At 45.1% G+C, this 16,605-nt stretch overlaps 1 protein-coding gene across 1 annotated transcript in view; it reads left to right on the plus strand.

The window, feature by feature from the left end:
* Positions 1-16,605, plus strand: part of SV2C (synaptic vesicle glycoprotein 2C) — a 436,269-nt gene that overhangs the window by 338,360 nt on the left and 81,304 nt on the right. The window contains exon 5 of the mRNA XM_073680145.1: positions 14,281-14,414. Coding sequence (XP_073536246.1) covers positions 14,281-14,414 — 134 coding nt within the window. The remainder of the gene's footprint in view (positions 1-14,280; positions 14,415-16,605) is intronic.

Consider the following 16,605-nt stretch of genomic DNA (forward strand, 5'->3'; position numbering starts at 1 on the left):
TTGGGTATCTTCCTCCCCCCTAGTGAACCTCATCCAGGTCCTGGATTTCTGCTGACGTACCAGTATGCTGCTCCGCAGGCGAGAGGGATCGCTTACCTGGCGGTTCCGGATCGGGGCCTCCTGCTTCCCCTCCACTGACGGCAAATGACGTGATGATACAGTTCAGCAAAGTCTATGGCACACAGTACCCGGTTATCTCGGGCTTCGAATCCTGTTCGTGACGCCAAGTTGACGCACCGCCTGGGGCCGTGAGATACTCGGTAGCCGGGCTGGTCAGTGCTGGGGATGTCACGGTGGCAGTGACCTGGTTCATGACCCAGGGCGGTCAATTAAAGGGAAAGTAAAAGGGGAATAACGTTTTTAGAGATAATCTTCGTGACGCCACCTGTGGTATGCGGCTATATGGGGCCGCCGCTGCGGTGCAGATCCACTGGAGCTGATGGTGACGCAGCAGAGTTGGTTCAGCTCTCCACAGGCAGAGCTAAGCTCCAGGGCAGTATATGATGGATTGTGCAGGTAAATGTTGTTGGTGCGGTGTAATGCAGGGCTGAGGGTGCAGGTAATGACCAGAAAACAAATTAATGGCGGTTTCCTCTTTACTTGAGGTTTGTTAGAGCAGGCCGGGGCACGGGTACTAGCTGAAAGCAAGTTGGGGATCCACCTCGCTAGGTGGAGTTGTAGGCCCTCCCTCTGCGCTATTCTCATTGGCCCTGCTGCTTGAAGCTATGCTGCGGCCCTTGTCCCTGAGTAAAACGTCTTTTCCTCACTCGTATGGCAGGCAGCTTGGGCCTTCCACAAGTGTCACTCCCTCATGGCGGCGCTGGGCCCTATGATGCTGCTGAGCCGCTGGGCGTCTGGTGAGGCCAGGAGACCTGCAGTCTCCTGCCCTCCGGATTTAGCTGCTGGGCCTTTAGTGCCCCACAACCAGGGACTCCAGTGTCTGGTTCCTTTGCGCTTCTCTCTGGGGTGAGCTTATCCACAGCTCCCTTCCCCAGGTCCTTCCTCGTCGCTGTCCTGTCTCCAACTCTCTTCAACTCACTCTTACTAACTCCACCTCCAGATTCCAGTTTGAAGGGGAGGAGCTCCCATTTCTGGTCTGGAGCCAGGAAAGTGTTGGATGCCGGTATACCTGATTAGGGGACCCCTCCCAGGCATGGCATCACCCCCTGTGAGGGAGGCAATGCCACTGTGGCAACCTTACTCCTGGGGTGCCACAATCACAGCCCTGGCACTTTGACTGAAAGCCAGCTTTGCAGTGCTTCAATGGAGATTTGGCTGTTAGTCAAAGTGCCTAAAGCTTAAAGCTGCTGTTCTCAGTGCTGTGATCAGCGACTGTAGCTGCGATGGCACACCTGTATGACTGAAAGCCGGCGGCTCTCAGGAGGAATAAAGTTAATTTTCTCCCGGGTGCCGCACTTTCAATAAGGCAACCGGGCACCTTCCTAATGCTGTTAACCCTATATCTGTAGATTATTAGCGTTATACAAATTGACAGGTTGCTTTAAAATTTTTATGCCCTGGCAATGTCAGTGGTAAGTAGGTATGTTAGAGAAGCTCCATGTCTGAGCTCCATTAAGTTTATCCAATAAATGTCTTCACTGAGTGCAATTAAAGCATGCAATTTACGTCATGCAATGAATTGTTTTGTACACGATTTCTTAAGCAACACAGTATATTTTGTGTCTAGAATAGCCCTCACATTAATGGTGCCTGCCAGCCTGTACAATGACAGGTCTGCTGCTGATTCATGGGAAATTTTATTTCCCTCTCAGTGTAAAGCACTCTCACTGAATAGCAGCATTGAACCAAACTCAATCAAGGACTCTGCAGAGCTGTGGGTATATAAATCTCCCCAGCCGCTGACTCAGTCAGCCATGGAGTCAGTTCAGTCGCCTCACATGACCACATTGTTCTAATGAGATTTCCACCAGCTTATCATTAGCTCCTGGTGGGTTTTTATGCAGCGAGACTTCATCAGAATTTGGACCATTTTCCTGGAGTTTGTTACGAAGTAAACATGTACTTTTAAATTACATTAAGGACTGTAAGCAAAGTGTTCTTTTTTAATATGGACCTATTGTAATATTGTCTCATCTCCACCTCCCAGCCAACAACTGTGCAAAGTGTTCATGAGTGAGCACCTCAGGCTGCGTGCCCACGTTGCGTATTACAAGCGTATATGCTGCGAAATTTCTGCAGCGTAAACGCTTGTAAAACGCATGTATATCCGCACCCCATGGTCCCCAATGGCATTCCGCAATGTCAATGCCCATGCTGCGGATTTTTCCGTAGCGTATATGCTGCAGTCAAAAATCCGCAGCATGTTCATTAATTTTGCGTTTCCGCATGCGGATGGTACCCAAGTCTGGAGGAGAGGAGACTCTCCTCCAGACCTGGGTACCAAAGAACCTGTAAAAAAAAGAATAAAATAAAGTTTATACTTATCTTCTGATGTTTTCCCTCCGTCGCGCTGTTGTCTGAAGGACCTGCCGCGTCATTGAGTCATGTGACCCATCACATAACTCAATGACGTCACCGCAGGTCCTGCACACAACAGCGTGAGCCGCTCAAGACTCTGGACGGGGCCGAGAATGCATCAGAAGGTGAGTATAAACTTTATTTTTTTATTTTTTACCATTCTGATTCTTTTTTTTTAACTATTACTTGGTCACACTATATAAATCCATGCCGGTTGCATGGATTTATATAGTGTGAACAAGTTGTCAAGCACTTTTCCAAGTGATGCTTAAATCACTTGGAGAAGTGCTTGATAACCCGCATGCGGAAATGCATGCAAACACGCTGCAAAGACGCCTCACAAACGCTTCTACCTGGCGGGAAAACCACATGTAAAATCCGCATGCGATTTTCCCGCCAGGGAGAAGCGTAAAAAATATGCTTCATTTCCACAACGTGGGCACTTAGCCTAACACTCATTTACACGCTACTTTGCTGTGAGCAATTAATTCTTGTTGGGAGAATCTCTTGATAATTAAGTTGAGCAAAAAGATTTGCCGGACCCTGGTCTGGAGTCCACATTGGCATCCAGATGAAATGATCACAAGAGGTGGCCAGTGTAATGGGCGGGGCGGCCATGGGCGAAGGTCGCATCCTTTCCACTCTACAGAAAAATGGGGATCCTGGCTGTGTGGGCACTATTTTTTTAATGATGTGCCACTGCAAACCACATGCTGCCACTTGACTTTGCAGGCTAGGACCTGCTGAAGTAGAGATGAATAACAGATAGGGATGTGACTCGCCCCCTGGGCCATGGGGTACTCGGTGTCGGGCCGGTCGTTGCTAGGGGAGATGTCACAGTGGCGGTGACCCGGTCCGTGACCCAGGGCGGTCAGTAAAAAAGGGGAATTTTATAGTTTTTATGTACAAAGTTCGTGACGCCACCTGTGGTATGCGGCTAAAGGGAGCCGCCGCTGCGGAGCAGGTCCTCTGGAGCTGATGTTAGTGCAGAAAAGCTGGTGTGGCTCTCCACAGGTAGAGCTTAGCTCCAGGGCAGTATAGATGTTATAGGTGATATGGGTGATGCTGGGCGTTGTAGTGCAGGGGTGATGGCGCAGATAATAATCACAGAGACAGTGGGGTGCAGTCTTCCGAGTTTACTCACAGTTGTTAAGTTCCTCAGGTTGCACTGTCCAGCTTACATCCTCCCACGTGGTGCTGCGTTCACCAGGCAGGGGTTCAGCAATCCCTCAGGTAGTTCAAGAGTGCCTGACAGGAGCCCTTTCTATGTGCCTTCCTAAGTCGTCTTCCTGTGCTGGCTCTTGCCCTCCTGCCCTGCGCCTCACAATCAGTGTCCCAATCCGGTAGCCTCGGATCTTGTCGGGCGACCTGCAGTCCCCTGGACCCTCTGTGGTCACTTTTTCGGCGATGTAATTGTGGTTGTGGCCACTGCACCTTGCAAGTACTGCAGCCTCCGGTTTCTAGCTGAGCCTTGTAGTTCTCCACTAGTTTAGGGGCCGGTCCCCTCTGCGGCTTGATCCCTCCACACCAGGTAGATTCGGGCGTACGGGTGGCCTCCAGCACTGCCCGTACCCCTAGAATCCCTTCCTCCTCTTGGAGCCTTCCTTCCTACTCCTCTCCTCCTGGGCCTCTCTGCTAGGCCCACTCTGGGGCAGAGCTCATGCAGAGCCCCTGCTCCCCTCACTTCTTCTCTCAGACTGGCCTGTCTTTCTAAGATGGTTCCCTCTTTTATACAGCTTCCTTTTATGTGCTCCCCCAATCTTCTTCCTCCACCCACATTACTAACCCCATAGTCAAATGTAATAAAAAGACACACAGAGTAAAGAACTTTAATTGAAAGAAAAACACAGAGTTCTTAATTGAAAGAAACACTCCTCACCCTCTTTCACCTGTATTACTGCAAAATTAAAAATAATAAAACACCATATTCCTTACCTGTCCGATGATAATCCATATGTCCCACGACGTGCTCCAACTTTGCTAAATCTGGATTGCATGGACTCCGGTCACCTCACTGATGTCAGCGCTCGCTGCGTGGGAACTTTATCACAAGCACTGATGTCAGTGAGGTGACAGGAGTTCATTGACTATGATTTATGTTAAATAAAGGATTTTTTTATGTGTGTTTTGTTCAATTAAAGGACTTTTTTCATGTGTGTGTCTTTATTTAATTTTCATAATGGGGGTATCTTATAGATGCCTTTCTATTACTAACTTGATGTCAACAGACATAAAACAGCTGACATCAATGCCCAAACTATTACACCACTTACCAATGCAGGAGGGCAAGTGGGAAGAGCCTAAGCGTGAGATTTGGCACATCTAATGGATGCGCCATTTGTGGGGCGGCTGAGGGCTGGTGTTTTTAATTTGGTAGGGGGCCAATATACATGGCCCATTCACAGCCTACTAACATCAGCCTGCAGCTGTCTGTTTAGCCTTTGCTGATTAGTAATAATAGGGGTGACCCAATGTAATTTTTGAGGGGAGTCCCTCCTTTGCTAACCAGTGAAGGTTACGCAGACAGCTGTGAGCTGATATTAATAGCTTGGGAAGTTTTATTGATATTGGGCCCCTTCCCAGAATAACACTAGCCCCCAGCGCTGGACTTTTCCTCAGCTGGTTAGGATAATTAAGGGGGACCTCACACCATTTTTTCAGTTATTTATTTTTTTAAAAATACATGTACAGTAAGCTCCGGCGCAGTATGTAAAAAAAACACTAAATAAAAAAAAGGCGTGGGTCTCCCCTATTCTTGATAACTAGAAGGTAAAGCTGACAGCTGTGGGCTGCAGCCTCCAGCGATCAGCTTCCTGCTAATGTGTGGTTATAAAAGTGCAGAGTCAAGGTCAGGTTAAGGTGCGGTGGGCTGCTAAGGACAGCATGAGCCAATCGTTCGAGGCAGTAGAGGCCAAACTGAGATCTCTGATGGACATTCCTGTAATGTCTGGAACCTAGAGCTCGGGCCAGGTACCCAGGAGCGGATCTGGACTTATGACATCTCAAGGTCGGTAGACATGGAATTACGTGTGGGGGGGGCAGGGTCCTGGGTGGACAGGAAATCCCTGAGGCTGATGGAGTCAGTGGGTTTAGGGGTAGTACAGAACGAACGAGTGGCAGGGATGAAGAGGCACTGTACTAAGGAATGAAGAAACATGAACAGTTGTGCCCTATCCCACATGCCACCACCTGATGAACTTGAACTGACCAGTAAACGTTGTAAAGAACTTTGTGTCCCCTGAATTGTGTGTGGCGCCTCCTGAGGACGGAAGCCTGGAGGCATCGAAGGTGAGCGGCCTACAAGTGAGTGTGATGCACCCCACACCTGACAACATACTGGGAATGGGACACCGTTTCTCTGTAAAGTGCCAGAACGTAACAGGACAGCAGCTTGGTCATGACTACCGCACAGAGCACTGAGGAAGACTCTGCACAAGGGAGACGCTGCACAAGGGAGACACTCAGGGACAGGGCAAAGACCAGCCCCTGAGACGAGCGTCACTGATGAAGCTTTATTTCAGGGAAGGGGCAGCAACGGTGACAGTGACAGCCTCTGCCACCTGATGATGCTTTATTTGAGAATCCCAGCATGCACTGGTGATACCCAAACTAATTGTTATCAAGCAGGAAGCAGATAAAAAAACAAACAAAAGTAGTTAGTGTTGTTAGGGAACGGTAGGGAATTTTCAAAGCAAGTATATTAGACTATAACTTAGATTATGGGACTAAATAGATAGGGAAATGCTTTTCTTTCCACCACCCCTTTAATGAGATCATCCTGCCACGATTCATAGAGAGAGTTCTGGACAAGAAGCCGAGGACGAGTTCCTGTAGCTCCACACCTATCTTTTATTGCAGACGGTGGAGCTGCAGTAAAGGCTCCCTGATGGGTGCGCTGTTGACCCTTCGGCCCCAGATGATAGGCCAGATTGCCCTAATTATAATCCGCTCCTGTACGGTCCCTCTCCATCTTTGGGCCTCAGTGCAACTTAAGTGGCTGCATTGATGGTATATCCGTCCCTGACAATGAACTTGTCTAATAGTAATGCATATTTTACCAACTCTAAATAATACATCATTACATCCATTAAAGGACAAGCATTGTATAAATAACAATTGAACGAGAATTCAGAATGACTAATAGCAATGAACAATGTAAACCAGGGTGTGATAATTGTAAGGTTCCATTAGTATATGAGACGTCACAGTAATTTGTTTTACTATATTTGCTTCAATGTTTCTACTTTATTATCCAACACTTTGACTGATTAGTGATTCCTTGTGATTCGTTTAGTCATTTCATGCAGGCAGCGGACTGAGAAGGTGATATTGAATTTCTGCAGTGAATTACAGTTTTACTGCGATTAGATCTCTGCAAGACTGTACTTTTACTAGCTGAGGGGTTTTCTGTATTCACATACTATAAAATTAGGAATGGGATAGAATACTGGTTTCTTTAAATTGTATGTATACACTACTGATTAAAGGTACATGGTTGGGGGTTGGAATTTGCCAACTTTATTTTTTATTTTCTCTGGATAGCTTATCAAAAAATAATGGACAGCCAACATTTTTCAAAGACACATCGGAAAGTCATAGTAAATCATTAGGATATTACGATATATTTCTTCAGACCATTATCCTTATTTGAAGACATTCACTCTGAGCTGTAAAATGCTGACTACAATCATAATAATCTATACAGCTTCCTCTAACTAAGGCTATGTTCACACATTGCGTTTTTTCTGCGTTTCTTGATGCATTTGTTAATGCAAATTTTCAGCTGTGTTTTACAGTACCAGCAAAGTCTATGAGATTCCAGAAATCTCATGCACACAGCTTAGATTTTATTTGATCAGTAATTTGTGCTTTGCATGTTTTTTGGCAGAATAGAGCATGCCACTTCTTTCAGCATTTTTTTCAGCATTTTTTCAGCCATTGGAAGTAATGGGTGGGTGGTGAAAAAAACGCACCAAAAACACAGGTGTCAGGTTTTTCAGCGTTTTCTGTGCCAAAACCAGAATGAGATTTTTTTTCATGTACATGCATAAAGAGACAAAAGGACAGTGAAAAAAACGCACCAAAAAACAAACAAAAAAGCAAGAAAAATCCTGAACAAACCTTCTGCCAAGAGATCAGGTTTTGCTGCAGAAAAAAACGCTGAAAAAACGTAATTTGTAAACATAGCCTAAAAGGACTTTGTCAGCACAGAATGACTGACTGTTCAAACCAAGTACAGGCACTTGTTGCGCCATGGCGGAGCCAATCATGTAAATACACCTTCCCACCTGCTTGTTTTCCATAAAAGATGGAGACCTTTTTCTGGCTCTATGAAGCCAGTGCTGTCAATCAACGAAGGGGGGGGTGGAGGTAAAGGTAAAACAAGAAGGTGGGAACATGCACTTAAATATTTGGCAATGCAATGGTGTACTAAACGCCTGTACTTGGTTTGAACAGTCATTCTGTGCTGACAGATTCCCTTTAAAAAAAAAAATCACAGTCGCATTAAATTTTTCTTTAAGGACAAGGGAAAAAAGTGCTCTATTTTACAGACTGTCCAGGAATTTCTGGATGGTTGGCAAACCTGGTAGTGGCTTAAACGAGGCTAGCCTACACTAAAGATTTTAGGTTGCTATTTTCTGACTGACAGTGGTTGACAGTGGCAAATGTTAAATTGACAGAATGCAAATGACTTCCGTAGATGGTATGCATGTCTGTCATTTCTGTAATTATTCTTTTTATTCAAAGCAGGCCTATAACCATATAGAATTTCGGAAGTGGAGGCTCCTTCATTAAAATTGCATGGTTCCACTATGTCACTATTGGACGTGGCTAGGGCTTAACTAAAGGACGGGGTGTAAGGGATTTTGGAATGTTCACCTTCAAGTGTCTCTCAGGAAGGGTATGGACCAGGTTTCCTCTAATCTGTGCATTCTGAAAAATAAAGTGTTAAACAGCATGGTAATGAGGAGCAATGACCCCAAACACTTTTAGAACTTCTACTGAGTGTGAACTAGCATTGCTTATCGGGAGTAGTAGTATTAACTTTGTGTAAGGAAGTCCCAGATCATGTCCTTGGAGTAGTCTTTAGGAACAAGCTTTGATGTCTTGCAGATGGTGTTTTTAGACTGAGCACTAATCAGTTAACATAGACCTGTCCCTTTAAGATGAATCATAGCTTGCAAGTGCATTAGTACAGAGATGTCAGCAGGTCAAAAGACTGCTTTGTGGGCTAGAAGCTGGGGGTCCCATTGCCTGCTTGGATCAGGGACACTGCTCCCGACATCTGCCGTATCTGTAGGCCAGAAGTCGGGAGGATTCAGCTAACGTGCAGAGCCAGCTCCATTCCTAGAGGGTGCCATCTGTTTTACACAGCAGACACCTATCGGGAACTGCAGAGATTGGAGCTAGCTCTGATTGCAGCAAATTAGCTCCTTAGATGACATGAACAATGGCAATGGCATTTAAGTGGTTAGCAGAGACACCCCTCTGCCATCCCCTGGGAACTAGATGTTTTGTTTAATGGCAGCTAGGAACAAATTGGGGGTGGGGAGAGGCAGATTTCTATGTAGACCAATGCTCAACAGAATCGGTGGTAGGACAAGGAGAAGGGAAGTTTGCTGCACACATATGAGCAGTGGTTGGAGTCCAATTACATGTCAATGGCCACGGCCCCATATCAGTATTTGGTCAGAATATTTTCTCAGGAGTGGGAGCCAAAACCAGGTGAGGAACAATCAGAGAAAAGGTATAATAGAAACAAGTCACCAATTCTGCATTTGTCACCCACTCCTGAGATAAAAATACTGACCGAATACTGACCAAATACTGATAGTGGGGCCGTGGCCTAATTAAAAGGCCGGGCATCCCAATGCTTCTTTGGCTGATAGTAAAAGAAAACTATTGTAATAAACATAGGATCGAATAAAAAAGAAGCATATCAGGAAGCTACAGAATACTGTCATTAAGCCAATTTAATGCTATCCTCACTGAGGACCCTCGCTGATAATATTCCATAAATTCGGTGTATTAACTAGATGGAGCCAGTTGGTAAGCCATAGGAGAAAAAGCCCTTTACAAATGTAAAAGAAAAAGTAATTAAATGGTTGAATCCATGACTGTAGCAGATAAGATAAACACGTAACACAAAGGGCTGGAACACATTCTCTGCAGCTTCAATATTTGGATGGAAAAAGTGACTCAGCCGCAGCTCATTAATCATTGTATCAAGGCCGCTTTCGGCATTATGCCGTGATTATAGCCAAGTAGAAATCTACATTCACTGCACTTATGGGGTGACGGAGATAAACCTGCACTGTGGATTTAGTGATAGATGGGACATCGTCTGGATGGAGAATAGACAGGGTACTATGGTAGCAGTGCTCAGCAGGGATTACTGACATGTCACTGAAGGGCTCAGGATATTAAAGAGAATGGACTGAAAGGGAACAAATGGAAAGACTTTTTGTGATGAGTCACCTTTTTTCTAAACTCTTTTACAGGCAATAAATATGCATTTCATTTTAGTTTTATTCATGAAACTTATTCTAGATGTTGCAGCTCATTTTTTTGTTTCATTTAATTTTTTTTTACAAAATTGTTTATGGCCATTTAAACAGACATGTCAGCATGGTTTGCCCACGGACACAAGGTCCATGGAAAAACACTGACATATGCGCAGACCCATTCATTTGAATGGGTCTACGTGTGTCAGTGTCCCAGTGTGTATGGAAATGGACACCACACATACTGGAAACACTGATATGTGAAAGAGCCCTTAGGCTGTGTGTCCATGATGAGCATTTATCGCGCTTATGACGCTGCATATTTTCTCTGCTGAAAAAATTATGCGTTTTACAATACCAGCAAAGTGGAAGGGATTTATAGAAATCTCATCTCCACTGTGCTTATTTTTTATGCTGCGTAATTTCACCTGCGATGCATTTTTCCTATCCCAACATTCAATTTCTCTTTCGGGTACGCTGAGTTTTCTGTGTAGAATTTCCCCATAGACTTGCATTTGAGAAAATCCGCAGGTAAAAAATGCACATGCGTACCGCGGTGGAATGTCAAATAGCAGGAAGTTTCAAAAACAAAGCAGCTTTATTTAAAGCATGACAAACCAAAGAGAGACAAAAATGCAGCGGCAAAAATGCGATAAAAACGCATGCTAAAAAACACACACAACACGTAATGAAAAAACGTAAGTAATTTTGCAACATTAAAAACTCATCAAATACTGATCGTGGGAACGTAGTCTTATAAGTGGCAACTAATGGGCAGAAAAATGTCAATAGACTAAGGTTAAGTTCCCATGATGAGTTTTTGACCATCTGTATTTTCACTGTGTAAAAAATGCAACATCTTAGGCTGCGTGCCCACGTTGCATATTACAAGCGTATATGCTGCGCAATTTCCGCAGCGTAAACGCTTGTAAAACGCATGTATATCCGCACCCCATGGTCGCCAATGGCATTTCGCAATGTCAATGCCCATGCTGCGGATTTTTCCGCAGCGTATATGCTGCGGTCAAAAATCCGCAGCATGTTCATAAATTTTGCGTTTCCGCATGCGGAATCAATGTGCGGATGGTACCCAAGTCTGGAGGAGAGGAGACTCTCATCCAGACCTGGGTACCAAAGAACCTGTAAAAAAAAGAATAAAATAAAGTTTATACTTATCTTCTGATGTTTTCCCTCCGTCGCGCTGTTGTGTGAAGGACCTGCCACGTCATTGAGTAATGTGACCCATCACATGACTCAATGACGTCACCGAAGGTCCTGCACACAACAGCGTGAGCCGCTCAAGACTCCGGACGGGGCAGAGAATGCATCGGAAGGTGAGTATAAACTTTATTTTTTTATTTTTTACCATTCTGATTCTTTTTTTTTAACTATTACTTGGTCACACTATATAAATCCATGCCGGTTGCATGGATTTATATAGTGTGAACAAGTTGTCAAGCACTTTTCCAAGTGATGCTTGAATCACTTGGAGAAGTGCTTGATAACCCGCATGCGGAAATGCATGCAAAGACGCTGCAAAGACGCCTCACAAACGCTTCTACCTGGCGGGAAAACCGCATGTAAAATCCGCATGCGATTTTCCCGCCAGGGAGAAGCGTAAAAAATATGCTTCATTTCCGCAACGTGGGCACATAGCCTTACAGTTCCAGCACAGTGGATGGGATTTATAGAAATTTCATTCCCACTGTGCTTTTTTTTACGCTGCATAAACTGACCTGCGGTTTACCCAATAGAACTGCATTAGATGCGAAAAAAACATGTTTACACTGCGTAAACACACGTAACCCACACATGACTGTATCAATAATGTTTTGTCAAAGCCAAATATCAGGAAGCATCCAAAACAAAGCAGTTTTACTTAAAACATGACACAGCAAAAAGAGACAAAAATGCAATGGAAAAAACTCAAGTAACCTAATTTAGCTAATAGGTGCAGAAATGCTGGAGGTAATCTGCAACATCAAAAAAGCCACCAAATATTCATCATGAGAATGTAGACTTATACAGTCTTTAGGAAGAGATGAAGTACAGATCTCTCCCCCAAATCCAGGAAGCGATCAGGAAGATGCATATGGAGCCTTGCCCTTTGGTATGCTGCATTATTTATTATTCCAGCTAACAGCGAGGGGCATTGGCTTCTTTGCCCCCTGCACATATATCCAACACTGCATTGATATTTAGATCTGACATTTAAATAAAACACCAGATGGAAACTGATGGAGAAACATATTCCATTGCTTGCAATGGGATTGTTCCCACCTGTCCTTCAGTTGTTATGCTGGACAAATGCAGGTGATGTGATTCATCAGGATGGTAAAAAATCCTGATGGCAACTAATATGTTATTGTCATCAGTGGTGATACTGAGCCTAATGCAGTGGAAATATGTGAACCCACCTTTAAAGCAAAATATATTTGCATGGCATCATCAAAAACTTTGCAACGGTGTCACAAGTCATTCATTAATTTGTATAGGAAACGCTCCAACTGCTACTACTTGTAACCACAGATACAGCGCAATTATGGACCTGCATGAATGGAGGGATAATAATGTGGATAATGGAAATAATTAACTTCTAGATAAATAGAGGGGATAGCGCAGATGCAAAAGAAGATATCTGAGGATGACATTATATTAGTAATAATAATACTAACAATAATCATTATTATTAAGAATTATTATTATTATTACAGACAGATGCTTGAGCTCCTTTCTCGTGATTATTTACTTCCTAGGGGTCAGAACCCCATCAATCAGTAAGTTAGCCCCGATCCTCTGGATAGGGGATAACTTCATGTTTCAGGTCTAACACTTTGAGGTCACCATACACATTTAGATGACAGTTGGCCGAAACCCGACGATTTTCATGTGACCCACCGACTCTCCACCGGCATGCTATATTTGGGGGGCAGAAGGATTGTGCAGCTGGAACTTCACACCTCAATCCTTTTGTTTTCAGAGAAGACAAGCCACTGCCTGAGGTGTCAGTCCCCATTGAAAACACATGAATGCTCACCTGAATCAAGTGCTCATGTATATGGGGGAGTCAGGAGAGATAGCTATCTGCCAAACCAGTGACGGACACAGGCAGAAAAGGGCCCTTGTGCAAGAACAGTATATGGGCCCCCTGCAGTCCAGTAGTTCTGTCTATGACGGAAGCTTCTTGCTGCTTTGGAGCTGGACGTGGCCCCCTTACTTCTCAGGGCCAGGTTGCACCAATATGTCCGCTCCTGTGCCAAACTAATGCTCATCTGATACCTATCTCATGAGTATGACTACCTGTACCCCACCACAGTTATGCTTGGGGCTTACAATATATTGTACATTGATTATAATGGACCAAAAATATGTACTTTGCCTAAGTTTGGTCTGCTATTTTGTGTACTATAAAAGCAAATACTTGTTTTTTTTTATAAACAAAGGACCTGATTCATTAAGATTGGCATTTCTTACTCCAATCAAAAATGAGGGGAGTTATTGATAAGATGCGCCAAATTCATTAAGATGTTGTGCCTTTTAATGAATTTAGTACATCTTATCAGTGGCATGCGCCTTGCCAGAAATGTTACTCCAGTCAGAGAGAAATGCCACCACTTTCCATGAATTTGTCAGGCAGAGCCATGCCCCGTTCCGCTCTGACTCCACCTCAACCCCAGTTGCTTGAAATTGGAGTGAAAATGGCAGAAGTCAGAAATTTTTTATGCAATTCCGGATTGTGCAAAAATGTTGCTGCTTTTCAAAGTGTTTTATGACAATTTTCTTGCCTAAACATTTTGATGAGTCTGTCCATAATGTCTCTAGTAAGTCCAGTGCACGTATAACCGGACCTCTGTTATATTTTCCGTCCAACATTTTAGTAAAATAAATATAACTGATGGAACTGATCCGTTGTTTTCAATAGGAGTGTTCCTTCATGTCCGGCTCATTAGTTGTTATACCAGACCTGTATGGTTTTTTTTTTAAATGCAGCTTGAAACTAGGTCCAGCACCATTTGAAAATGCCTACTAACAACTACTACCATCCGTGTTGGCATCTGTGGAGGCCTGATGCAACTGTTATATGTGAACTGGTCTAGGTTGGATGAGATCTTTCTGTTTCTGCCCCAACTCCAATACATAGCCCTATTCGGGAGTAAGAGTCTAATTGAGTCGCTTGAGCCAGACCTGGGTTATGTATAATCTTGTCATTGGTTAGAGTTCAGATTATTGGAAAGCCGTAGTAAGCGTGGCTGTCATATAATGCTAATCTGGTTGAATTTCTGTTCTTATTTTTCAGGATGGAGTTTTAGTATGGGATCAGCCTATCAATTCCACAGCTGGAGAGTTTTTGTCATCGTGTGTGCCCTACCGTGTGTCTCTGCAGTCGTGGCTCTTACATTTATGCCAGAAAGTCCACGATTCCTTTTAGAGGTGAGAATTGAAATGTGAACTACAGTTGTTGTAGAATACTTAGGCCACGTTCACACGTTCAGTATTTGGTCAGTATTTTACATCAGTATTTGTAAGCCAAAACCAGGAGTGGGTGATAAATACAGAAGTGGTGACATGTTTCTTTTATACTTTTCATCTCATTGTTCCACTCCTGGTTTTGGCTTACAAATACTGAGATAAAATACTGACCAAATACTCAACGTGTGAACATTGCCTTACTCTTCCTTCCATAAGAAATCTAAAAAGTCCGATATTAAAATATCTGGTAATGGAATATTTGATACTGTGGACCTTTATGTCAGCCATAGATGTCTTTGACTCGCCCCCTGGGCCGTGGGGCACGCGGAACCGGGCAATAGGGAGACGCTGGGAGTAGCAGTGGCGGCCCGGTCCCGCGGCTCAGGGTGGTCAGACCAATGGTAGTCTGCTATGTACTTGTTGATAATGTCCGACTACGCCACCCGTGGATTTGCGGTCATTAGGAACCGCCGCTGCAGGGCAGACCGCTGGGGCTGATGGTGGTGTGACTCCCCACGGGAAGAGTGCAGCCCCAGGGCAGTGTAGTGGATGGTGGGAGTGATGGTGGTGAGAGTCCTAGTACCGGTAGTGCTGGAGGCGCGAAGGAGCACACAGACAACAAGTTACAGTCCAGGGTCTTTACTCACGGTTAGTTTCCAAGTCACTTCAGCTGGCGATGACTGCCCGAGCCGTGCTGCGTCCACCAGGTGTGGGGCTCGGTCAACTCCCAGGCAGTTCAGGAATATGGCACAGGATCCCCTTCTTTCCTTTCTCTGGCCTGCCTCACCAGTAACCCACTTTTGTCCAGCTGCCGCGGACCTGCGCAGGTAAACATGGGCCCCGTTCCCCGCTGTCCTTTATGGTGCCTTCCTAGCAGGTTTGATGAGGTGTCGCACCAATAAATGATCACGACCTCCGGTCTTTGGCTGAGGGTTGTTTCTCCTCCACCAACTTGGGATCCGGTACCCTTAATCTGCCTGACCCTTCACCCTGTATTCTCGTGGGTTCTTAGGGTCCCTTCCACCTTCTTGTTCCTGAGCCCCTCTGTTCCTCTCTCTCTTCCTTTCTTGTTCCTTCTCCTCCTGTTCCCACTTCTCCTCCTTCCTCGGCCTCTTCTCTAGGCCCACTTCTCCTTCTCCTCTCAGGCCCCGGCCTCTTCTCTAGGCCTGCCTCTGGAGCAGCACTCAGCCTGAGCTGCTGCTCCCTGTCAGCTCTCCTCTCAACTTCTCCTCGCAGACTGAACACTGTTCTAAGATGGCTCCTCCCTTTTATACTTCCCTCTAGCCATGAGCCCAGGTGACCAGCAACCAATGGGCTCCTTCCTACGCTCAGGAACCAACCCCTATCTGCCCCTACAGCACTGGGTGTTCCACCCCCCTCCCCACTCCAGTCAGGGACATAGTCGGTCGTGCCTGCACTTCTGTCTAGTGGGAGCACCGTTGAGCTGTCCCTCGGAAATGGGGTGTGTGTGCTGTATGCAGCTAACTGAGCCCTGATCCATGCTCCATCCTTACCTGGGAGTGGAATATCACACCTCTGGCAGAGGTGCAATACCCCTGTAGCGGCCGAATCCTCAGGGCACTACATTCCCCCCTGGTAAACCACAGCACGTCCTCGGGCTGGAAAAGAGCAAAACAGTTGATTACAGGACATGCAAAACTTTTTAAAACTTTTCACATTTAGAAACAGACAACACAGCTCAATTCCCTTTATGGGACACACTTTTCTTTCACTAGGCACTATAAAATATTTTCAACACTACTGGAACTCTGTTGTCACTTGTCATATAAAACGGTTTCAAGATTATGTAAAACATTTTCTAGCAGCATATTAAACTCTTCATATAAAACATCTTTAGGCGAAACACATTCTTGTATTCTTGGATCATGGCCGCGGTGCAACTTGCAACCAGGTGTTCTTTCTTCTTAAAGGTGCTACAGTCCAGCAAACTTGTCTTGAGGTAGACGTTGCAGTTTTTTTTTTTTTTTTAAACCAGTAGGGGGCGCTTTAGGAAGCGCAACTATATACAAGGGATTAGCCGTTCCCAGTCCTCGGCCGGTTAGAAAGGGGGAGTGGCTGCTCTCAGTCCTCAGCCTGGTAAAGGGAAGAGGGATGGCTGCTCTCAGTCCTCAGCCAGGTTACTTAGGGGATA

This window comes from Phyllobates terribilis, unplaced genomic scaffold (assembly GCF_046119375.1).
Source record: "Phyllobates terribilis strain yellow unplaced genomic scaffold, ASM4611937v1 Scaffold_1__5_contigs__length_1240528914, whole genome shotgun sequence".
Lineage (NCBI taxonomy): Eukaryota > Metazoa > Chordata > Amphibia > Anura > Dendrobatidae > Phyllobates > Phyllobates terribilis.